This window comes from Electrona antarctica (genome assembly GCF_951216825.1).
Source record: "Electrona antarctica genome assembly, chromosome: 15".
In the NCBI taxonomy this organism is placed as follows: domain Eukaryota; kingdom Metazoa; phylum Chordata; class Actinopteri; order Myctophiformes; family Myctophidae; genus Electrona; species Electrona antarctica.
This window is the reverse complement of record NC_136796.1, coordinates 9995434-10021356: the sequence shown is the minus strand read 5'-3', so window position 1 is coordinate 10021356 and position 25923 is coordinate 9995434. Positions and strand designations below refer to the sequence as shown.

The window sequence follows — 25923 nt, the reverse complement described above, 5'->3', positions numbered from 1 at the left end:
TCTCTCTCTCTCTCTCTCTCTCTCTCTCTCTCTCAGGTTTTATATACACGTGTGGCGGAACGCTGAAAGGCCGCAACGGCAGCATTGAGTCGCCAGGCTTTCCGTACGGCTACCCCAACGGGGCCAACTGCACCTGGATCATCGTCGGGGAGGACGGGAGCCGAATCCAGCTCCTCTTTCTGTCCTTCGCCATCGAAGAAGAGTACGACTTCTTGTCCCTGTACGACGGACACCCGCACCCCGCCAACTTCAGGACCAGGTAAGAGGGGCGTGGTGTGGTGGGGGGGGGGCTTAATGAGTTTCTGTTGAAGTGGAGAGAATGGGCAGTCCACGTATTTTAACAGTTTCTGTTCAGTCTATAAGAGCAGCAGACAGTTTGGCTGGCCTTTCTTTTTTTAGTTATGCCAATGAATTCCTCCCCACACACACTTACAACTCCTACTGGCTCACCTGCCAGTGAGGAGCCCCACTGGGACGACGTAGATTAGAGCCTTCGACATACTCCAACCACCCAACACTCCCTGCTGACAGGTGCCAACCCAGCCCGTAGGAGTGTGCATAGTGACGACGGCCACATAGGCCGAAACGTTGTGTTTTTGACCGCTTGATGGTAATACATTATTTTGGGAGCATTCAAAACGGTGTGCAGACCTTCTCCTCCTCCTCTCTACTGACACATATCACCCTCCCTGCCCGGCTTCCCTCCACCAAACACGGACCAACTGTATTCGCTCGGCAAAGCCGTCAGCACTGTGTGGGATTCAAACTCCCCAGATTCTGCAGTGGTGGGCAGCACTTTACCAGCACGCCACCCGAGCGCCTCGTTTGGCATTTTGGCATTTTAACAGCTTGACAAGAACTCTCGTATGCAGTGCGTGGGACGTTACGCTCTTCAGTCAACTGTGTACACATACTGTAGACTGAGCAAACTGCCGCGTACATGTAGAATAGACTAAGCAAACACATAAGATGTATATTTTCTGCACTTCTGGTGCTGCCATGTTTTAAGAAGAAGATGAGAGCAAGCACTCAGTTGAATAGTTCCATGTAGTGATGTAACGGGTGCACGGTTCTGGAAAGTCTATACTGAAGGAATAAATACCAGCACTCACGTTATCCGTTAGGATTCTTGTTTTATTTCAGTTTTCCCCAGCAGGCATAACACACAGACAGACGGACGTTTCGGCCGGGTGGCCTTCTTCAACTGTTGCCATGTTTTCAAACTTGGTTTAAGTTAGTTTCCATGGAAACCGAAAAGTCCCCAATGAACATGAGGATGAAAATAATATGGCTTCTTATCCCAAAAAGACATTAGCCTATGTACGTTAACAGCCTGGTCCATCTGTGCATCTGTGTGTCTCCGGACCGCTGAACCAATCGGGGGAAATTTCATATGCAAACTTCCATTATGTCACAAAAGTACGTCCACAGATTCAACAGGGCTTTGACCGTGCTGAAACCTTGCCCATATTTGGAGTCCAGATAACGTAAAAAGGTTGAGTTCTCTCTGGGAGTAACAAGGATAGGATCAGGAAGGAGTACATCAGAGGGACAGATAAAGCCAGAGAGGCCAGACTGAGATGGTTTGGACACGTACAGTACAGAGGAGGGATAGTGAGTATATCGATAGAAGGATGTTGAAGTTGGAACTGCCAGGCAGGAGGCGGGTGGGAAGACCAAAGAGAAGATTTATGGATGTAGTGAAAGAGGACATGAAGTTAGTGGGTGTGAGAGAAGAGGAGGCAGACGAGAGGGTGAGATGGAGGCAGATGATTCGCTGTGGCGACCCCTGAAGGGAAAAGAAGAAGGCTCATTTCTGACATCAGTGGGGATGCATTTTTAAAATACTCATTTGCATGAGAACCTCAGCTGCAACTCTCATACTGTAGATCCACCATGAGAACCTCAGCTGCAACTCTCATACTGTAGATCCACCATGAGAACCTCAGCTGCAACTCTCATACTGTAGATCCACCATGAGAACCTCAGCTGCAACTCTCATACTGTAGATCCACCATGAGAACCTCAGCTGCAACTCTCATACTGTAGATCCACCATTGATCCAACTGTGGGAAAAGGGCACATTTTGACAGCCTGACTAAGAGTAGCTGAGAACAAGCACTTATTAATAATAGACAATAGAGGATTTAAGCCATGGTTAAATGTCTGGTGTTAACCACGTTCAACCTGGCGTCTCTATTGTAGGCATGTCATTATAGGTGGAAATAGCTGATCTACAAGCTATGTTCACATTTTGTCATGCAACAAAGTATATTATAGCCGCTTAACCCATTCAGGCCTGACGTCGAAATTAAAAAAAAAAGTTTTCTAAATCATGACAATTTTCTGAAAGATTTGAGGCACATTTTAACGATTTTTCAAAAATAGCAGATCTACAAGTTCATAGCGCGCCACAGAGTGGCGCGCTATGAGCTTGTAGATCTGCTATTTTCCAATAGCTAAAGTTTAACGTAACGCTTAAAACACCAAAAGGGGTTCCCGCCCAGAATGGCTTAAGCACTTAAAACCTATATATACTTTGTTGACCGGGGTTCCGCAGGGCTCTCTCCTTGGCCCCCTCCTATTTTCCATGTTATACCAAATCTCTTCGATACAACTCTCACAATCGGCTCTATGCCCACATGCCCAGCAAAGCAGCACTAGGGTTCCTGTGGTTAAAGATCCAAAGACATGACGTTTGGTACATGCTTTGGCCGTAGAGAAGCAGCTCTTCCTAGTAACTATGGCCGTAGAGAAGCAGCTCTTCCTAGTAACTATGGCCGTAGAGAAGCAGCTCTTCCTAGTAACTATGGCCGTAGAGAAGCAGCTCTTCCTAGTAACTATGGCCGTAGAGATGCAGCTCTTCCTAGTAACTATGGCCGTAGAGAAGCAGCTCTTCCTAGTAACTATGGTGGCAGAACAGGGTTTGTTTTCATCTCCGGCTCTCAAGTCATTAACCCAGCCTCCGATCACTCTGACTGTTCACATTAGCAGAGAAAGGTTGTGGAACCGACTGTTCGGTGTGTTGGCTTTTAATGGCGGCCCACAAATTAGCGTGAGTAATCGAATAGGATGACGAGGCCTGGCCCGCTGCCCACAGTGTATGATCCCGGACTAGTGTGCAGAGATGGAGCCATGAAGAACTGGATAGGAGATAGGAGAGCCCTCTCTGCTCTGATTACATGATTAGGACTTCCTGCTTATCTGAGATGACAGGAAATCACGTGTGTGTGTGTGTGTGTGTGTGTGTGTGTGTGTGTGTGTGTGTGTGTGTGTGTGTGTGTGTGTGTGTGTGTGTGTGTGTGTGTGTGTGTGTGTGTGTGTGTGTGTGTGTGTGTGTGTGTGTGTGTGTGTGTGTGTGTGTGTGAGTGAGACATATACAGGGAATCCTCCTACGCACCTGTCCTTAACCCCTCTGGTGTGCATCGGCACCCAACATTGTTATTATTAATATAAATAATAATTACACAATTATAATTGTGTGAGTTGCCTAGCCAGTTTCCGCTCAAGTGAGTCCATTTGAGTGTTTTCTAATTAAGCTGATAAAATGTTTTAACCCATTCTGGACGGGAACCCCTTTTGGTGTTTTAACTAAGCATTATGTTATACTTTAGCTATTGAAAAATAGCAGATCTACAAGCTCATAGCGCGCCACCGAGTGGCGCGCTACGAGCTTGTAGTTCTGCTATTTTTGAAAAATCGTAAAAATGTGGCACACATCTTTGAATATATATTCTTTCAGAGCGAACGTTTTTTTTAATTTCGACATCAGGTCTAAATGTTTTAATTACACAGATTGAAATGGTGCATCTACGCTCATTAGGTTCCCATAAATGATGTAAGTGATGGTGTTGGTTCGTCGTTCACTGTGGCCAACTCTTCCATCATTCTAGTAGCATGCCTTCATTAGGCAACAACAACAGTGAAGACAGAGAGATGGAGAGGGGAACAGGATTAAAGGTTTATGTGTGAGAGAGTGCAAAGTAATTAAAAAGGAAGGCAGTTTGTGTGAATGCGAACGTGTCAGCGAAAAAAGACTGGTTTTCCTCCTGGTTCTCCGAACCCGGCTCTATTTCACCGGTTCTCCCACCATGGGGGCCGATGGCGACGGTAGGCTATTTATTGCCAGTGGGCCCCTAAATAACCGGCAAGACACTAAGAATGTAACATTGATATGTGATGCCAATAAATACGAATTTAAAGTATAGGCTACTACGCCGGTTCCATTGATCCACGGTTGAACACGATCAATTCAATTCAATTCAAACTTTATTAGCGGACTCAGATCCATATACAAGGTACAAAGACATGAAAGAAACACGACAGGCAGTATAAGATCATAAGAAATATGTAAAATAATAAATAGTACATAACTTAACCCACAGGCAGAACATACAGGGATTTTAACCAGTGCACCCTTAGTCTGGATATGCCCCAGACCCATAGTGGGGCTTGAGAGTGCCACAATGATACCGTTTTCAGATACATCCTGCCGTTGCATGAACTTGCATTACATTTCATGAAAGTGCTTTAAAAGTCTTCACTCCAGCAGTGACAAACATGTGACTAGCACTGCCCCGATCAGTGACAAACATGTGACTAGCACTGTCCCGATCAGTGACAAACATGTGACTAGCACTGCCCCGATTGATTGATTGGTCATTAAAATAAACATGCTCTGAAAGTGCAGTCAGGTTTACAGTAATTATTATTATTTTTTTTATATATATTTATTTTATTTGGAAAAAGCAGTACAATAACAGCATTTCTATGTATACATAGGACACAAGTGCAGTTCCCAGGATTTCTTTTTCCCTCCCTCCCCGCTCCAAGTGACTCCATCTCCAGTGTCTCTGTAACATCCTTGCTTTCTTCAGGACTACATAGTTTACAGTAACTTAAAGAGATAAAGAAAACAATTACACCCTATATACTTTGTTGACCGGGATTCCACAGGGATCCACTGTATACTTGGTCACCTCCTTTTTGCCCCCCTAGATTCTGCTGTTTTCACACAAAAAAAAAAGTTCACCTATTTACGACATGCCCAGATTAGGGATGCTAGGGCTCATGCAGTTAGAATGACACCTTCAAGAGTCTTGTGCTGTGGGGGTGATTGGATTTGAGTCACAGAAGAGAATGCCTCTCACAGACTCTACAGAGATGTGCTGGCTGCACAATAGCAAGCACTTCAAACAGTCATTGCAGGCTCTCTGTTCCCTTGTTGGCAACCTTGTACAGCATGAACTGCTGCACAAGGACTCTGAGGGGCTTATACATATGCTGCTTTCTCAACTTAAACTCAACTTCACTTTATTTGTCAGTCACAAGCTTACACGTGTAAAAATGAGTGGGTGAAATTATCGTCCATACAAGCTACCCACGGATTGCAGTTACGTAAATGATGACTATACCTTCCAATGATGACTTTATCTCTGGTCTTTTACTTTTCCGTCACTTTGGTTAAATGCGAGTTAAATTAATACTATCTCAGACTGGTCAATTTGTAGGTTGCTGATCTGGTCTTGTCAGGTACAAGGCATACACTTTAATGAAAGTTGAGCTGGACAAAACATTTTAACACACTTCGAGCCGTACACGTCCAAACACGGTTAATAAAACTCCACACTCTTATGCCATCCTCACGTTTGAACGCGTACTTACGCCTCCTGTATACGGGCCCCGACGACAAGGGTGCCAAGTTGTTGACAACTTGGCACCGAGATCAGAACAGATTCATTCACTTTATGGACTTTCAAATAAGGTGAGGACTGTAACTTTTTATTCACTGCGGCTAAAGTTAGACTTGAGTCCTGAACTTGTTGTGTTGTTTTTTAGGTAGGGGCTGTGTCCACTGACCAGCCAGGCAGTTTGTCCTGAGTGCAACGTATCCTGTGTTTTTGGGATGTTTTCCAAGAGAGCGCCACAGTGTGCTGGAACTAAGCACCAACTGTATTGTAAATCCTCCCAACATGCGCATATCACGTTTAAATGTAACACGCTATGGCTCGACCTGCACACAGTTCCACCACGGCGTGCGGAAATGGCAACAAATTACTTTTGGGGAAAAGTAGCTGTAGTATTATTTCTCAAAAACGTTATTGTTATTAGTTATATTACTCTTAACTGGAAAAAAAGCTACGGCTACTTTTTCCGTAACTTTACTCTCGTTACTCATCAACACCTGTGTAAGTGATCAGTCACCATGCAAGACCTGTTTAAACGACCTAAGTAAGTCCTTCTCAGACACCACCATTTTGAATGTTACTGTAAATGATTCAGCTTGTGGGTAATGTTAGGTATCATTGCATTTGTATCCCCCCACAATGCACAATTGATCCGGTAGAGAAACACAATCGACTTCCGTTTAAAAGACTCAGAGGAAAGAAATTGTCATTCAGCAGTTGAGACTGTCAAGGTATTATTTAATCCGGGATTGAATGTGGAGAGACAGCACTTGAGAAATCGGTAAAAGAAAACAAGGTCGCTGAATGCTCTCAATTATTAAATTGCACTTATCTATTATTGGAATGGATCCAGTTATTTCACCCTCGGCCTCAGTAACTGTCGATGAGTTCTCAGTGACACATGTACACACACAGGCACACACGCACGCACGCAGGCACAGGCATGCGCGCACACGCAGGCATGTGCGCATACGCACACGCACACACAGACACACGCACACACACAGCCAGACTGAATAAGAAAGTCCACATTGGCTGTCGTCTCTCTCTGGCCTCTCTCGCCCCATCTCTCGCTCTCTCCCAGTTGACGCAGGCTTTAATTAGTTACAGTACAGTTACAGTTGCACCAGTAAATAATTCAACTGTTGAGAGAAGAGGCTCCAATCTCTCTCTCTCTCTCTCTCTCTCTCTCTCTCTCTCTCTCTCTCACACCTCACACACACACACACACACACACACACACACACACACACACACACACACACACACACACACACACACAGAGAGAGCACAGATTGTATTCCTGGACAGTGTGGGTGGTTATGGTCATGGAGCTTATCTCGGTTTCCATGGCATTGCTATGGTCAAATAAATGGTGAATGCTGCATTTATATATAGCGCTTTTATCCAAGGCGCTTTACATAGATTGTGCATTACATTCACACACATTCATACACCGATGGCAGAGGAAGCCATGCAATGCACCAATCTGCACATCGGGAGCGATTAGAGGTTCCGAGTCTTGCTCAAGGACACTTCGGCACTTGGCAGTTCCCATATCCGGCTGTTCTAACAGCCACTAACAACAGCGCTGAGCCACTGGCGCCCCTAAGGAAACAGCTATGGAAATAATGCTGACTCATATAGGAATCATTGTTTTAATTCACAATGGATTTTAATCTACTCTGTTGTGTACACACGCACGCGCGCGCGCGCACACACACACACACACACACACACACACACACACACACACACACACACACACACACACACACACACACACACACACACACACACACACACACACACACACACACAAATGCACGCACTTCACTCTACACCCTGCACGCACATTATATCTGGTCTCTCTCCAAAAGACGAGGTAAACTCTGACAGCTCTCTCCATGAGCTACTACAGTAACCAGGTGAATCCAGTGAAAAGCTATGATGCCTTATTGATTTGTGCCTGCTAAATCCACTTAAGACCCCCACGGCGAGGTAGGAGGGGGCGGGTTAAAGGAGGATGTTAAGCCTTGAAACCGTTTAGACATGCACGGTGCCAAAGGCTGCATCTCACTGCTGCAGAGGTCAATTAATGTGGCGTGTGCCTGAGTGCTGGCTTTCCGCATTCACTTGACATTTGTTGCCAATACATGGAAAAAAAGTACCAAAAATAGATGGTTTACTCCGTGTCTCTCACTCGCATGTTGTAATAAGAATGATACATATTCACAGAGCACTTATCAAAACAAAGTGATTTATGTAAAACTGATGAAAATTTGAGTTAAACACCGGAACAAATACATGACGTGCAAAAAGGGCGTCCGTACGCTTTTCATTGGACCGACATGCGGAAAACGACCAGATTAAGGTTGGTGAACATGCGTTAAGGTTTGACGACTGGATTAAGGTTGGCGAACATGCTTTTGTGCTCCGTGCTTGCGGTTATGGTTAGGTTAGGGTTTGAGGTAATTTGTCGTTCGGACCAGTGACTGGTCGGAACTAGTAGGTACTGCCCCTTGCAAAAAGTGCAGAATGTAATACAACTACCATACTATATTCAATAATAATATGGGCATTTATGCATATCTTAAAATATTGTATATAGAGTTTAATTGGTCAAGTCACTTCACTTGACTGGGTCATCCAAGGTCCCCTATACTTGTTTCCCTCTGCACAAAAATCTCTTCGAAAAATACTACAGATTCACAAGCTCATAATGTGTAACTGCATTTTGAAAGCTCATGTGGCTTAGAAGACTCTGATTTAGTAAGGCCCACAGGTAGCTACAGTATAGGAGGATGTTCTAGACTAACTGCATGTAACTAACTATACTAACTGCATGTTGAAACCCCATGTGGCTAATAGAAGACACTGATTTAGTAAGGCCCACAGGTAGCTACAGTATAGGAGGATGTTCTAGACTAACTGCATGTAACTAACTATACTAACTGCATGTTGAAACCCCATGTGGCTAATAGAAGACACTGATTTAGTAAGGCCCACAGGTAGCTACAGTATAGGAGGATGTTCTAGACTAACTGCATGTAACTAACTATACTAACTGCATGTTGAAACCCCATGTGGCTAATAGAAGACACTGATTTAGTAAGGCCCACAGGTAGCTACAGTATAGGAGGATGTTCTAGACTAGAGTCCAGGAGCAAAGAGGCAAACACTTCCAATTTAGCATACATATTTCCCAAACCAAAACACTGGCAGAAGGATGCAGGTAGAACAAGCAAAATCTGGGATGGGACCCAGAAACACGAGAAAAAAAGTAAGGAATGGGAGCCAAAGCGGAAACGCTAACATTTCTTTGCAAACAAGCCAAAGAGCGAATGAATGAATTGAGGCTTATATATATAGTCCAGAGCTTGTCAAGTACCTCTTCCAAATTAATATGTATTCGTCCTACACAATATTTTGTGCCAGAGAAGTGATGTCATGACATGTTGTGAGCTTATACATTGGCTATTTTCAAATAGCGATAAACTAAATACAGCGTTAAACTGCGGTCAATCTGAGTAGCCAATTATTTCGCCCAATTTTAGTCGTTATGCCAATTAATTCCTCGCCACAAACACATTGCTAATTTTCTCACTGCTGTATCCTACTGACTGCCAGTCTATCCAGTCTATCCTACTGACTGACCTGCCAGTGAGGAGCCCCCATCAGGAAGACGTAAGCATTACGTCCAACAACCCCGCTGGCAGGTGTTGCCCAACCAGTAGGTATACAGTACATGCAGTGACCACCGCCCCCCAACCCCCCTGCCCGGCTTCCCTCCCCCACACACGGGCAAATTGTGTTTGTGTAGACGCTCGACAAAGCCGTTGCACCACGGTGGATTTGAGTCGGGACTTTACCACTGCGCCACCCAAGCGCCTGGTCAAACTGATTTTGATGCTCTATCCAATAACTTTGCTGGGAACCCCAAAAGGACCCCTGGGAGACCCACATTGAGAGCCAGTGTTATAGGCAGCAGCTGACTAGGTGAGAGTGGGAAAAGATATGTAGCTGGGACTGAGGTGAGGTTGAATGGAATGACTGGGAGGGAGAGACAGAGATAGAACATGACAGTGGCTTTGGTTCTGTTCCAGTAACCACCCCTCAAGGGAGCGGCTTCCAGAACACTGAACAGAGGGGGTGGGAGGGAAACTGGGTCAAGGGATACGGGAACTGGAGACTGGAGCTGTGAATCTGCAGCCTTCTGGACAGGGTCAGAGTAGGAGGCCTCACATGGACGCCTTGGAGGCTTGACTGGATCGGAGCAGGAGACCGGGTCTGTGGAGAAAGCAGACTCAAGGGTAGGGCAGGACCCTGGGGAATGATGAATACTCTGAATGTGGAATCACTGGGGATGCTGCAGACTCTGAAGGCCAGACGACTCGGGAAGTGGAGAACTGGCCTCTTTGGGAGGGCTAGAATTTGACACACGTGGCAGCCAAAGGAAACAGCTCAATAGGAACCCAAGTACCACGGCCTCCATTGACAGGCAATGAATGACAAGACCCCTCAGGACAGGAACTGGACACCTCCGGTAGACAGTAAGCTCGCAGTTTGTGCTGACAGGGATGGAACTCCTTAGGGAGGCATGAGTCAGAACCCTGTGGCAAACCGGGACCATTATGGACCTCAGGTTGATGGTGATGGACTGTAGAAAGTAAGTAAATGAAGTGGAAAGCAAGGCTTTTACAAACATGGTATGGCAGACGAGCACAGGGAAGACAGTCCACACAGGGAGCAGGCAAATATCCAAAACCAAAACACTGGCAAATGGTCAAAACATGAAGCAGGTGGAACGAGCTAATTCTGGGACGGGATCCCAGAAAGAGGAGAAAACAGAAGTAAACAAAAGGACAGCGTGCCAAAGCGGAAACACAGTAACATGTCTTTACAAAGTGAATGAGTGCAGCCTCATAAGCACCATGCAGCCATGGGGTGTTTGTAGTGTTCCCGAGGGGAAATTACCTTTACTCGTCTGACCCAGCAGTGTGCTGCTCCAAGTGAGCACACAGGGGAGCAGTTAGGGGGTTAAGTGTCTTCTTCAGGGACACTTAGCCGGGCGACATGACGCCTGGAGGATCCAAGGAACTTTCTGATTCCCAGGCGGCCTCCTTCTATCTCCTGTATAGCTGGTTTATAATTGTTATGGCAGCCGCGATGGTGCGTCTACTTGTATATAAATCTGTGTGGGGTGTTTAGCCCCCCCCCCACACACACACACACACACACACAGACACACACACACACACACACACACACACACACCATATACACAAACTTAGAAAATCTATACTAAATGCATGATGGATGCTAAATAATAAATATGGATACGAACGAATGACGTGACACAGTAATTTGTAGTGTTTAAAGCTCGTCTGTTGATTCCACTTTGGTTTATTTCAGATTATTTCAGTCTGCCGTGTTTATTAGCCCATGAAATTACAATGAAAACCATGAGCGAATGAGACATTAGAAAAGGAAACATGGTGAAGAGCCAATACCCTTAGGTCTAATACAGTGGTCCTGACACACACACACACACACACACACACACACACACACACACACACACACACACACACACACACACACACACACACACACACAGGCGCACGCACGCACAGACGCACACACACAAATCTAAGAAAAGATTAAATACATGAGATTGACACATTGAAGCAAAAAAGAAGAGTCAAATAAAACTGAGCCCTAATCTTAATTACATCCATCCAAACATTGTCCCCTGTCTCTGTGGTTGACAATGTCAGTTGAAATCAATGCGATTTCTTTGTAATCACGGCCAGAAGATTGTTTTCACGCGTGCGTTTTCGTGTGCGTGTGTGCGTGTGTGCGTGCGTGCGTGCAGCTAATCTTGCATACCACTAGGATGAGAGGCTAAATCTCATCAAATGCTCGTCCGTGGCTCAAATGCATGCATGAATAATGGACTGTGATGTGAAAAAGATTGAAAACCACTAGTCTGTAGTGCAATGTGATAAGTTGACCATGGTAGGCTATGCCTCTTTTCTGGACTCAAATTACATAATGTATACCTACCCGACAACAAGAAAAAAAAGGGAGGGCGCTCTTACCATCATACATCATCTCATTCTGGCCAATCACAATTTGCGTCCTCATTTTTCTGCCCTCACTTCAAAATGTACTTTGCTCAGCCAATCAAATCATCGCTATGGGGTGATCAGCCAATCACAAGCCAATGTTTGTGTTTACACAAACCCGGAAGGCTGGGCATAGGAAAATAGCTCAAAAAAGAAAAAAGAAGCTTGACCTGTGATCTGTTTTCTACCAGTGGGGGCCCACTGGTAGAAAACAGATAAAGTGAAAACATTTGAGAATTGAGGTTATTGGCCCTTCCATAAAGTGAAAACATTTGAGAATTGAGGTTATTGGCCCTTCCATAAAGTGAAAACATTTGAGAATTGAGGTTATTGGCCCTTCCATAAAGTGAAAATATTTGAGAATGGTTATTGGCCCTTCCATAAAGTGAAAACATTTGAGAATTGAGGTTATTGGCCCTTCCATAAAGTGAAAACATTTGAGAATTGAGGTTATTGGCCCTCCCATAAAGTGAAAACATTTGAGAATTGAGGTTATTGGCCCTTCCATAAAGTGAAAATATTTCAGAATTGAGGTTATTGGCCCTTCCATAAAGTGAAAATATTTGAGAATTGAGGTTATTGGCCCTTCCATAAAGTGAAAATATTTGAGAATTGAGGTTATTGGCCGGCTGGCAGCACCCAAGAAATGTGTCGCTGATGTAGTCGTAAGATTTTTCTGCCCTACTGACGAAGATAACAAATAATAATCATGACACTGTTAAAAACAAAAAAAACAAAAGTAAAGCTTGGGGATAAGGACCAAAATGAGTAGCTAGTGCTGTGAACAGTGTGAAGGGTTTTTAAATAGCTCCAGAGCTATTATGTTCTCTGGCAGGGGTGAGTACTACTGTGGATATCACAGCTGTGTGTCAAAGTTGGGGAGAGAGAGAGAGAGAGAGAGAGAGAGAGAGAGAGAGAGAGAGAGGTGTGACAGTGTGTTACTGTTGGCGCGTCCGTATTTATACGTAACTGTGTGCACGCTTGTCTTACGTGTATGTGTGTGTGTGTGTGTGTGTGTGGTGTGTGTGTGCGCGTACAGACGTGTTTGCGCGGGAGCATGTGTGACAGCCTGTGTTTTGCACTTCAGCACACAGAGTGCCTTGTTATTTTTACCAGCCGTGACAGCGTTGTTTGTTTGTTTCCTCCTTGACTGTGTGTGTGTGCGTGCGTGCGTGTGCGTGCGCGCGGTGCTACAGTAGATGTCTGTGGACAGATTGTGTCAGTACTGCATGCAGCGTCATAACCATGCAAGACGCAGTCACACAACTTCACAGTTAATGTGCACAGTTGTCAGGGGTTGTCTCTGTCCGGCCCCTTATTGGCAGTAAACTCGCATCTAAGCATCAGCTCTCGAGGTTCCTATACGACACTAGGGGCAGCAGAGAGCTAAATCACGGTCGGAGTCACCCACCAGCCGTGGTGGGCATGATGACGCTTCTCCTCAAAAGAGAGTCATAAGCCTACGTGAGTGTTCTCTGTTTAGATGAGAATTTACATCTGTCACTAATATGTACAACACTCCGAAATACTGCTGAATTTGTGCTCATTATAAGTGCTTCTCCACACGTCTCTACCCGTGCGGATTGATTTACAATACCACATGAACCATAGTGTCCCTTTTCTTGGCATTTCATGATGCACAGACAATTCTGAGTATAAAAAAACAGAACAGAACATTTGGCGAAAATAGCCTATCTACAAGCTCATAGCGCATAGCATCGTGACACGTTGTGTGAGCTTGTAGATCGGTTATTTTCGTGCAAAGAAATGTGGTGTAGAGGAGAAAAAGAGGGGCCCAAGTATAGATCCCAGGAGTCAAGTATATATAATAGGAGGTTAAGCCAGTGGCTGATGCAGCTGCCTGCAGTATTGCAGATTGGCACAAATTTCAGCTGGTTAAGCTTTCTGTGTTTCTGTTATCAATCTGTTCTATATATTCTCTAAATATGCTTTGATGGGGTAATTCACTGAACCGCTCCCGTTTAATGAGCGCAAACATCAAAACTCCAATTACGGTTGTGCTCAAGTCATTTAGAAAATCATTTCAAATACTTTACTTTTATTGTGAAAGCCATTTGACTGATTTTGTTACTTGAATTGTTGATAATTGAATATCATTTTGTTTTCTTTAAACATGGGCCGCTATGCAACCCTCACACCTGGTCTAACACCTGTGGAACATGGGCAGTCTTGCCAAGTTGACCCTGTGTTCAAGGGGAAGCCAATTTAGGTCCCTATTACTGGTTCCTCCCTACATTCGATTTATTCGATTTATTCAGATGGATCCCCATTAGCTGCCACCGAAGTAGCAGCTACTCTTCCTGGGGTCCATACATGGGTACTTCCACCCAAACCTGTTGTGACTCTAATTCGTACGTATTCTATGCTGACTGCAACTTGACTTTATCACTCAAGGTTGATAATCTCCATGGTTTCTCTTGTGTCTGACATCAGTGCATTTTGAACATCTCCATATATGTGCATGTGACACGGTTTATGTTGTGTCTCACATCACTGCATGTTTAAATATATATGTATATATATATATATATATATATATATATGTATATCTCCTGTTTCCATCCAAGATCCTTGGAATATACACTCACTGACGGGGCAGACAGGCAGACGGGCAGAAAGAAACATAGACAGAAAGAACCAGACAGAAAAAGACAGACTGACTGTCGGTGGACGAGAGTGCACAAGCTCAACTAAGACTCTGTCTTCGTCGCTGCTCGTTAAATAATTAAACAACATAAATCCACCCGTCTTCAGAAACATGGACACAGGCCTGTGTCAAGAGAAGGTGGCTGCCTTTACGAAGCGCCTGCGATCGGAACCACGTTACCTGCTGGCCCAGAACGTCTCCACGTGCATCGACCCTCTGGAGGTGTGTCTGCAGCGGCAGACCGTCCAGGACAGCGTGCACATCTTCCAGCACTCTGTCCCCACCGAGGGTAAGCCTGTCACCAACCAGAAGAGCTCGGGTAGGTGTTGGATCTTCTCGTGCCTCAATGTCATGCGCCTTCCCTTCATCAAGAAGTTTAACGTCAAAGAGTTTGAGTTCAGTCAGTCGTATCTGTTCTTCTGGGACAAGGTGGAACGTTGTCACTACTTCCTCCACGCCTGCGTGGAGACGGCCCAGAGGAAGGAGTCGGAGGACGGTCGCCTCGTCCAGTTCCTCCTGTCCAACCCCACCAACGACGGAGGACAGTGGGACATGCTCGTCAACCTCATCGAGAAGTACGGAGTCGTCCCGAAGCAGTGCTTCCCAGAGTCGCACAGCTCGGAGGCCTCGCGTAGAATGAACAGCATCCTCAATCACAAGCTGAGAGAGTACTGTTTACGACTGAGGAAGATGGTGGCCGGCAACTCCACCAAAGCCGAGCTGTCTGACGCCATCAATAGCATGATCGAGGAGGTGTTCCGGGTGGCCAGTGTGTGCCTGGGCAGCCCCCCCGAGAGCATATGCTGGGAGTACAGAGACCAGGACAAGAACTTCCACCGCATCGGACCCCTCACCCCCCAGGAGTTCTACAGAGAGCACGTTAAACCCCTCTACAACCCGCAGGACAAGATCTGCCTGGTGAACGACCCTCGCCCTCTGCACCCGTACGGTAAGCTGTACAGCGTGGAGTACCTGGGGAACATGGTGGGAGGACGGGGCACCCTGTACAACAACCAGCCCATCCAGCTGCTCAAGAAGGCTGCCGCCGAGTCCATCAAGGAGGGAGAGGCCGTGTGGTTTGGCTGCGACGTGGGGAAGCATTTCCACGGCAAGCTGGGCATCAACGACATGAACGTGTTCAACCACGAACTGGTGTTTGGAGTGTCTGTGAAGAACCTCACCAAGACAGAGCGGCTGGTGTACGGAGACTCTCTGATGACCCACGCCATGGTCCTCACCGCTGTGACCGACCAGAGCGGTAAGGAGGGTTATGAGAAGTGGAGAGTGGAGAACTCTTGGGGAGACGAGCGCGGAAACAAAGGGTACCTGACCATGACCGACGAGTGGTTCTCGGAGTACGTGTACGAGGTGGTGGTGGACAGGAAGTACCTCCCCCCCGAGGTCCTGGAAGTTATGCAACTGGAGCCCATCGTGCTTCCTGCCTGGGACCCGATGGGAGCCCTGGCGTAGCTCTTCCATTTGTGCTTATCTTTATAATTATCTTTATACTCAGTGTGAATGGCACTTTTAGATGGTTTTATCGCTCCAATTAAAAAGTGCCCTTCCCTCACTAGACCTCATTATAGTCGACAAAAAAAAGTTTTTCTTTTCTTAATTTTTATTTAAAAAAAATCACACCCGTGTGAAGTGAGGGGTGCTCTTATCATCGTACATCATCATGACGTAACATGTCGATTTGCTTGTCCACATATGACGTGAATTCTCCATTCATTGTCAATGGGAATTTAATGTTTGTGTAAGCCGAATATCGACACTAATAGCTGAATATAGGAGGTGCTAGCGCCCCTCAAAAAACAAAAAAACAAAGAAAAGTAGTGTATGTATGGCGATGATGCCAGTGGTGAGCACGCGCACCTCATGGCGTGCTCTGCTTGCGCACAAGTAGGCCATACATGGCCTACTTGTGTGAAAGAGGGCAGCTCGGCAGAGTGCATTTCTAGTTCAAGCTGGGCTGTTGCCTGAGCCCAGTGCAATCTGCCAACTTCCGGTCCAGGACTTCGCCTAGCACTTCGCCAATAGAAGTCTATGTTGTCGTAACTCTGTCGTATTTCAATGCCTGTGGGCCCAGGCTGTGGTGACGATTTATGCTCTCTGACATCAGTTCCCAAGGTGTCTGACATCACTGCTGACGGGGGGCCAATGTGCATTTGATGTGCGGTGGTCCACCGACCACACCACCCATTAGGCAATTGTAATATATATGAGTTCATAATGACTATGTGACATTGACTTCCAAATATATCAAGTTATTTGACTATAGTAGCCTACGAAATGTAAGTTTCAAAAAGTGTAATAATTCAAAAAGAATAAAACTTAATTATGTGAAACATATTTGGGGATTTCTTCCTTAGCATACTTGCAGGCAGTGTGCTCGTGAAAGTGTTCATTTTAGACAATGTGATAGAGAGATAGTCAGAGATGGAGAAGTGTGTGTGTGTGTGTGTGTGTGTGTGTGTGTGTGTGTGTGTGTGTGTGTGTGTGTGTGTGTGTGTGTGTGTGTGTGCGTGTGTGTGTGTGTGTGTGTGTGTGTCCTGCACAAGACTGCTGATTTCAGTCTGCACTTGACATCTAAATATGTCTGATAGATGAACAGATATGGAACAGGAATGGCTCTGAAATTGCACTGCTGCTTCAGCATTTGCCCACGGTCTTGATTTTCATTTAAAAAAATGTAAATGAAGTCTAACATTCACTTCAGCTTGTGCGTGAGTGCGTGCCGATGTGCGTGCACACACAGCCATGCACGATGTCAGACGTAAAGGACTTGCCAGAGGGACAGGCCGGCTAATAGGACAGCTTGCACACACACACACACACACACACACACACACACACACACACACACACATACACAGCAGTACTGTATATACCCAGGACAGTAACTCTGCTGAATCTTGGCAGGTTTTCAGAGTAACATATAAATTCGTTGGTACAGTAAAGCTCTGATCGTTCCCTGTCCTCTCTGCCCTTCATTGTTATTCCTGCACCTGTCCTGCTACACTATCCATCCTGTTCACTCCTTCATCCACATGCAGGCTACAGTATATCTGTCCATCCTACTACACTATCCCTCCTGTTCACTCCTTCATCCACATGCAGGCTACAGTAGATCTGTCCATCCTACTACACTATCCCTCCTGTTCACTCCTTCATCCACATGCAGGCTACAGTGTATCTGTCCATCCATGTCCTTCAACTGGCAGACTAACATGTCTGGTATCCTCTAGACTAGAGAGAACAGAACCTCATCGATACCTCTCCTGTACATACTAATGATACTATTTGTTGTTGTTTGTTCATGATTCATGAACTGTGATGACTCACTAACACACACACACACACACACACACACACACACACACACACACACACACACACACACACACACACACACACACACACACACACACACACACACACACACACATTTCGATTTCTTTATTTGAATCCACAAATTACAATTAATTTTACAAGGAAACAAATAACAAATATAACGGGGTTGACAGTTCATGTTCACTTAAGGATACACATGGCACCTCCTCCTCCACACAGACAAACTGCCTATAACAGCCGAAACAGAACAGTATTTGGCAAGTTGTTTGGCTTTGCTTTTTGTCATGCCAGCTATTCTTAGACCACTCATGGTCACACACACACACACACACACACACTAATGTGTTCCGAGTACATGACATAAAAAAGAGTTATAATGGGACACAACCTGAATGGATCTGTGAATTATTGTTTTCCGAGATACAATTGGTTCTGAGATATTTCAGACCCATACCCCATGGTCCAAGGGGTATGAGTCAGGTATTATATGGACCTGATAAACCCACTAATTATAAATGCTATTAAAAATCCTGTTCTACCAGTAGATGACAGTGATGGGCCACTCCGGCTACACAGCAGCTCACAATAAGTGATCATCTATAAAATGTGTGACAATTAATTTAAACTGCATGTTAAATGGAAGATTAAAACAATAGTTGCCGTAAGAAATGTGCATGTAACAGTTCTAGATCCATCATAGCTTTCCTCCGCTCTGGCGCAACTCGCTGACAACTCGACTCTTTTCCTCCATTGATTATGCTGATCCTAGGTCAGTCCATAATATATAATATAAGTTAGACACAGCAATTCATGTGTGTAACAGCACTGATCACGGATATTCTCGGATCATCTCGGGTATTTCACATAATGATGAACAGACACACGTCACAGACATGTACGTACAGTGTCTGTGACATGTACAGTATGTGTCCCAACATGGAGCCTCAAATTCGGGTAATGGGGGAGGATGGAGGGGTTGGCTGTGTTTTACTTCATCGAATAGCCTACTTTAGCAGTTTGCAGTGGGGGGAGCACAGGAAACTGAAAGTAGAGTTCAATTGAACTATAGCTAAGCCCCTCCCCAAACTGCTATGGTCCAATCACAGCTAAGCATAACATGGGTTAGACAAACCTCTCCACCAATAGTTTTCCTATATGATTAAAACATTGTTAATTGTTAAAGATTGTAGAAATTCCACGCACATAATTTTTCCAGTGCATATGGCAGGCCTTGTTGTTGGATTTGGAAGAGATTTTGAAGGTCTCGTTCCAAAAATGAACCAGTATTTAATGTGTAAAATCCATGATATTTACATTGGAATGAATGAGCCCGGCTGGAAAGTGTCCAAGTGGGAGTGTCTAAGTGGGAGAGGCCGGGTCTTAGCTATACACTGACACCACGGCGCGTAAACAGCGCCTCAAACTGTCCGCCCACAAACGGGGGAAGTTGTGATTTTCGCTCGTTCACTGCAATGCAATTTGCGGCATTTTCAAAACAATATTGAGCAGAGTAGCGATTATCAAACGTATTTGCAATGCCATACGTTGAAAGATCTGTTGCCCGTGGACAAGGCACGCTACCTCCGCAAGTTAGATAGCATCGGCATAGATGTCCGTATGTGATTAAGGATTGGACCAAGTTGCATTGGCAGCCATAGAAAAATCTGGGGTAAATTCTTACCCCGGATGTGACGTTTTTGGGCGTTCCTGTTTAGCGTGGTGTCAGTGTATATGTGAATTCAGTATTTTAGGCCCCTCCAGAGATACTTCCGGGTCCTACTTTTGTGTCGCTTTTGTGTCCCCATATAGAATTATACTGTGTCCCTCTGTCGGTCTAAATCTGAGACTAAAACCACCATTAAAGTCTCATTTTACCGCTTTCCCTGCAACAACAACGCTACTGGTCTCCCAAATCTGGCTGTGACAGGCCGTCTGCCCCACACTGAATACTAATCGGCATTTTATTTCATTGTGTCAAATAAATCCTCCATTAGAGATCGTATAAATTCAAACTAGATTCAACATACTCTGCACATTCTAAATATGCCCCCGAAATATTGTACTGAGCAAATGGACTGTTACCACCTTCAACAATAATGATAATAATAGTCTTTATTGTCTCCACATCATATATTTTCTTTGTCATGGACACTTGTACAGAACATTAATAATTCTACTCGAGTTGGAAGCATTAAGACCCATTTTAACCATCAATGGCTTCCTTTCTGAAAAATAACGTCATTGTAAAAAGATTCACGCGTTTAGATATTGCTATTTACAATGAGAAGCGGACGGGAGCTGGTGCCACTTGGACCCGGACTACAGAAGTAGCAAGACGGAAGTAGGACTACAAAATGACATCAGACCCCATTTTGGTGTTAGCATTATGTTATGCCTTAGCTATTGAAAAATAGCAGATCTACAAGCTCGTAGCGCGCCACCGAGTGGCGCGCTACGAGCTTGTAGGTCTGCTATTTTTGAAAAATCGAAGAACGACTGACATAGAAACATAGCTTTTTCAGAAAACTGTCAGGATGTAGAAGACATTTTTAGAATCTGATCTCAGGTCAAAATGGGTTAAATAGCGAATACAAGGTCTGCGAAGAAGAGTTTAACCCAAGAAAGTCTATGGCTTGTTTCCATTGGGAACAGGAAGTTTTGAGGACGGTGACCCCTGGAGGTCTTTTTGTCTCCACCAGGCCGAAGGCATGGGGAGAGAGTATGTTTTGCACTCCGTCCGTGTGTGTGTGTGTGTGTGTGTGCGTCCGTCCTTCCTTCCGTCCGTCTGTTACCAGCTAATCTCTGCCACCGTTGGCCCGATCCATGCCAAACTTTGCACACACACTCCCTGGATGCCAACGACGAACCTCTGCCCCAAATATTCCTCAACGGCCTGTTATAGCGCCACCATGAGGCCGATTTAGGCAAAACACATTTCTGTAGATTACTCGTACACATTTTATCCATACATCACACAATTCGGTATACACTATCTAGTGTATCATGTGATCAACACGGATCTGCACCATTTCCCATCTTCCATCCTGATTGGCTAAGATTGCCTTCCAAAGCTCACATGATTGGTCCGTTTCGAACAAAATGCCACAAATCACAAACACAGTGTGCAATTTCCGTGAAATTATACACGCACATTTCCACTAGGCCGAGGACGACATGCCACTCATTTCTTCCCCAAATCAGCCTCAAGGTGGCGCTATAACAGGCCAATTCCTGTTTTTAGCTATAACTGCATCGATCTGTATACAACTTATGTATGCGCACTCCCTAGAGGCCATGGAAAAACATTGTCCCTGCATCCCTCCACATCTGCCGGTTATAGCGTCACCATGAGGCCGATTTCTGCAAAACACATTGCTTATGTTAGTCGCACAGATTTCATCCAAATGTCACGCAAATCGGTACACATGATCTCTGTAGTCATGTGATCAAGACGAGTCTGTTGGATTTCTCAGATTCTACACTGATTGGCTAACATTGCCTTCCAAAGTGTTCAGGAGTGGCCCGTTTTGTACGAAATGCTGCACATGTCCTGCTCATCCAGAATTCTATCCTCATGCTATGAGTGATCTGGCTCTGCATTTCCTCAACAAAATGAAGAAAATTGTTGCAAAAAAATAACAAACAAAAAAACATGTTTATATTACTCCTAAACATTTTGCCAAACATCTCACACAGTCCTATCCTCCTGGTGGAGACCTGTGCCCAGAAGGGCACTTTTTCTAGTTTTTATTCATTTTTTAGAACAGAGGTTCTCAACCAGTGGTCCGGGGACCACCAGTGGACCTTGATGGGGGTTCAAGGTGGTCCCCAGCTAAATGATGGAGAGTTGGTAGAGGCTGCATTTGTTTTAATCTGACACTCTCAAGAGAGAGTTACATTATTGTTAAACATCTGCATTACTTAATTGTAATTTTACAAGAACTCAAGAATTGTTATATTGATCAATGTTTGCCTGTTATCTCTCCTATATGGTACCAACATCAATTCAGCATGGAAATGTGGACATATTCTTTAGTTTTGCGTTTGCAAGGTATCAAATGGTGGTAAGTGGCTCAGATGCAGAATAATTGATGCAGAATTGATATGAAAAGGTTTGAAAACCACTGATTTAGAAGAACCTGGAAGTTGTGGGAATGGTCCCACCACCACACACGCGGTATCGTTGGAATGCCCAGATTGTCGTTCCTCAGATGACAACAGGGTTTTTACTCAAATTAGATGCAAACGAGATGCAAGAAAACAATGTCCACTACAGAGGACACAAACCTCCAGCTGGTTCTCAGGAGGATGTGTGTTTGTGTTTGTGTGTGAGAACAGGAGAATGTATTACTGTACAAATTGCTGACAAGACCACAAACATGGTCCCCTTGGTCCAGACAGATATGAACACACACACACACACGCACACGCACATGCACATGCACATGCACATGCACATGCACATGCACATGCACGCACACATACACATACACACGGTCAGTGTCCGGCATCCATACATGAATTATGATACTCGCGTGACTGTGTTGAGAGAGCATTATGGGCAAACGTTCAGCCAAAAAAAATGCTGATTTTCAACCTAACGACACATATGAGTCCTTAGGTCACAGCTCGACCAACAAAGTATATGTAGGCTTTAAGTGATTAAGTTGAAGTATATACTATGTAGGCTTTTATGTGGTTAAGTTGAACCTCAAGGATCAGCGTTCGTCACCTGGGTAGTGTCCTTTCTAACCACCTATAAGTCCTTTTGGGTTGCCACATCCTGCCTCGTTTATCCCCCAATTTTGTCCCTGCCTTGACCTAGATTTGTATCTGCAATTCTCCCCTGTCACACTTGGCTGTGTCATATAGACACGCGTGTACATGAACACGCGACCGCACACACAGTTATGTGTGCACGTGTACGAGATAACAGACACAAAAAGACCCACACATAGATTTAATATATATACAGTGCACACGCCCGCTCTCACGCATGTACACTCCATTGCACCGCTGTCCCTATATCAAACACCATTCTCTCATGCTTTCACTTCTATCACACACTGCTTCCCATGACCTGCTCTCTGTGCGTGTGCGTGCGTGTGTCACGTCTGCGTGCGCGTGCATGCACACTCATTTGTTAACTGAGGTTAACTGTTTACCCCTGAGGTTGCAGTGTTTCATCTCTTCCTGCTTCGGTTCTTCCCTGCGGGGAGGGGTGTGTGTGTGTGTGTGTGTGTGTGTGTGTGTGTGTGTGTGTGTGTGTGTGTGTGTGTGTGTGTGTGTGTGTGTGTGTGTGTGTGTGTGTGTGTGTGTGTGTGTGTGTGTGTGTGTGTGTGTGTGTGTGTGTGTGTGTGTGTGTGTGTGTGTGTGTGTGTGTGTGTGTGTGTGTGTGCACACGCAGGAAGGAAAAAAGCAGGAAGGAAAGTGAGCAAGAAAACCCCATATCAAGGTTATTATTGTGACTGTAGGTCGCAGATTACTATGACTGTCACGCCACCATACATATATGGACGTCAGTCCATCACGCCTCGTGAGTCGTGACACCACCATATATGGCCGTCAGTCCATCACGCCTCGTGAGTCGTGACACCACCATATATGACCGTCAGTCTGTCACACCTCGTGACATGCTCCATATAAGGCCGTCTCCATATATGAAGATCACAACACTGACCTCATCAAACCCTGGATAGCCACACATCATCACCTAGATCTGCATATATGGAACCGGCCAGCAACTCTACATTTGACCACAAACCCTTAGATCTCCATATATGGAGCTGACATGTTATGACATTCCATATGTTTATCCTTCCCCACCCGTCCTTCCTCTTCGATGTCTCCCTTTGGACTGATACCTGTCTAGACCGCCCGCCCCAAAGTTAATAGTGCAGCCGGCGTTCTCAACAGGCCCGAAAATGAAGGCCCGGCCATACCTGGGCCCTCATCAAACCCTGTACACTCAAGACACTGCCCCCGCTGCCTCCCTTAGATCTCCATATATGGAGCTGACCTGTTCTGACATTCCATATGTTGATCTGACCTCATTAAACCCTCTACACTCAAGACACGCTCTATATATGGCCAGTACAGAATTCGGTCCATGTGTTGATCTGACCCCTCAAGCCAAAGCGCCAGCGCTCGCCCAGCAGTCTGCTCGCCCTGCGTCTCATAGGTAGTTTCGAATTTTCATTTGTTTTTATTTCGTTTTGACGGATATTGGTTTAGTTTGGAGTTTTTTTGCTATTACATTTGTATTAGTTTTAGTGTTCATTTTAGTTTTTTTTTAATTGTAATATTGATTACAATAACGCAAGATTAAACAAGGTTAGCTCAACCGTCTGGGCACCTAGACTGCCAAGGTCAGAAAAATAGCAAATAGCCAATCGAGCTTGCACAGTAGGCTATTCTCGCTTCCGCTGGAGATTTTAGACAAAGGCTAAAAATCAAGACATTTTCACTGATTTTTGTTAGGTCCTCACATCAGTGAGAGAGAGAGAGAGAGAGAGAGAGAGAGAGAGAGAGATTAATTACGCTCTATCCATATTGAGTCATGACTCCCTGATGAATTAAGCTGGTCCATTGTTGCAGACACTTTTCTTCAAATCCGCTCACTCATATCTCTCACAGACTCTGTCACCCCCCTCTCTCTCTCTGTCACCCCTCTCTCTCTCTCTCTCTCTCTGACCCCCCCCCCCCCCTCCCTCTCTCTCTCTCTCTCTCTCTCCTACCATGTCCTCTTATCTCTGAACATTGCTTTCATCGTTACCACTTCTAACTGCGTTCACCATGAATCACCCCCAGCCCCCTGTCTCTCTGTCTCTGGGCTTTTTTCCCCCGTCCCTGAATGGAATTAACTCACATTATCTGTCACTTATATCACTGTCTGCACGTCTGTCTCTCTACCTTTCTTTATTTCCCTTTCAGCCATGTCTCGACATTAACGACATTAGTCCACCCCCTTCTCATTCCATTCTCTGTCTCTCTCTCTCTCTCTAAATGTCATTAATTATGCGCTGATAACCAGCTGTACGCTGTTCAGCTCAGCCTGGTGCAGATTATAATAATATAATTTATTATATGATTATAATGTATCATTTTACAATAACACTAACACTATACATTACTATGATTATGTAGTAAAATCCCTATAGTGGGTAATTCAATCTCTCTCTCTCTCTCTCTGGCTCTGATCTCTGGAGCTCCCGTCCTGTATGGGTAACGGCATGCTACTGTGTATGCAATTTATAATTATCTGTACGCGTTTCCTGAGCCCAGGGTTGCCATATAGTTAACATTTATTCTTGTTTTTTATTAGTCCAGTCTGACTAAGGCCTAATGTATGCTCTGTTGCAGTGTACAAGCTCGCAACACGGCGTACAATAAATCGAGCTAAAACATGAATGGGGTTTTACCGCTATCGCACTGCTGTGCTAATTTGTCACAATGGCACCACACCAATCCTTCCTCGGATGTTAGTCTAATCTCCAAACGGGATCACACCTGGCCAGAAATCGCCTGGCACAAACTTGATAAAAGTTGGACCAACCACCTGTTCGCCTGAAATAACTATCTGATTCAGCGATTAACTATATTTTTGCAGTGCTGGTAACTAGGATCATTCTCCTGGGCTTGGGCGCGACTTAAGCCGTCGCTGACAGAGCAACCACTCACGGAGCCGGTCGGGGGGCGCACTTGCAGTTTTCAGTACATAAATATTCATCAAAAATGACTTTATAATTTACATGACATGAGCTCTTCTAGGCAGGCCCGCGCACGCACACATCGCATTGCGGCAGATGAGTGTCTTCATGGAAACCCATAAAGTAGTCGTGGTGTGTCATGGTGTGGTGATACATGGGGTAATTTTGCGTGAAGGCAGAGGACGTGGCAATGCTTCCAGCTACAAACAACGAGATAATCAAAGTTCATCGTCTCCCCAAGGTTTTTCCCGGGTAACAAGACACTCACATTTGATTAACAAACAACAAAGCTGCCCCTCCCTTTTCCCTCTCTTTGCCTTTAGTGTGTCTTGCACAGTGAACCATCAGATGGATTTAATTATTTTCTATCCTGA

General features: G+C 45.0%; 2 protein-coding genes across 2 annotated transcripts in view; both read left to right on the top strand.

Moving 5' to 3' along the window:
* The window catches only part of LOC306938742 (CUB and sushi domain-containing protein 3-like), a 575885-nt gene that overhangs the window by 108442 nt on the left and 441520 nt on the right, over window positions 1-25923 (top strand). The window contains exon 2 of the mRNA XM_079523009.1: window positions 37-259. Coding sequence (XP_079379135.1) covers window positions 37-259 — 223 coding nt within the window. The remainder of the gene's footprint in view (window positions 1-36; window positions 260-25923) is intronic.
* On the top strand, window positions 14598-15956 carry blmh (bleomycin hydrolase; the record flags this gene model as incomplete). The annotated part of the gene is made up of 1 exon (XM_079523493.1): window positions 14598-15956. One exon carries the CDS (start codon window positions 14598-14600, stop codon window positions 15954-15956), a length of 1359 nt encoding a protein of 452 aa, XP_079379619.1.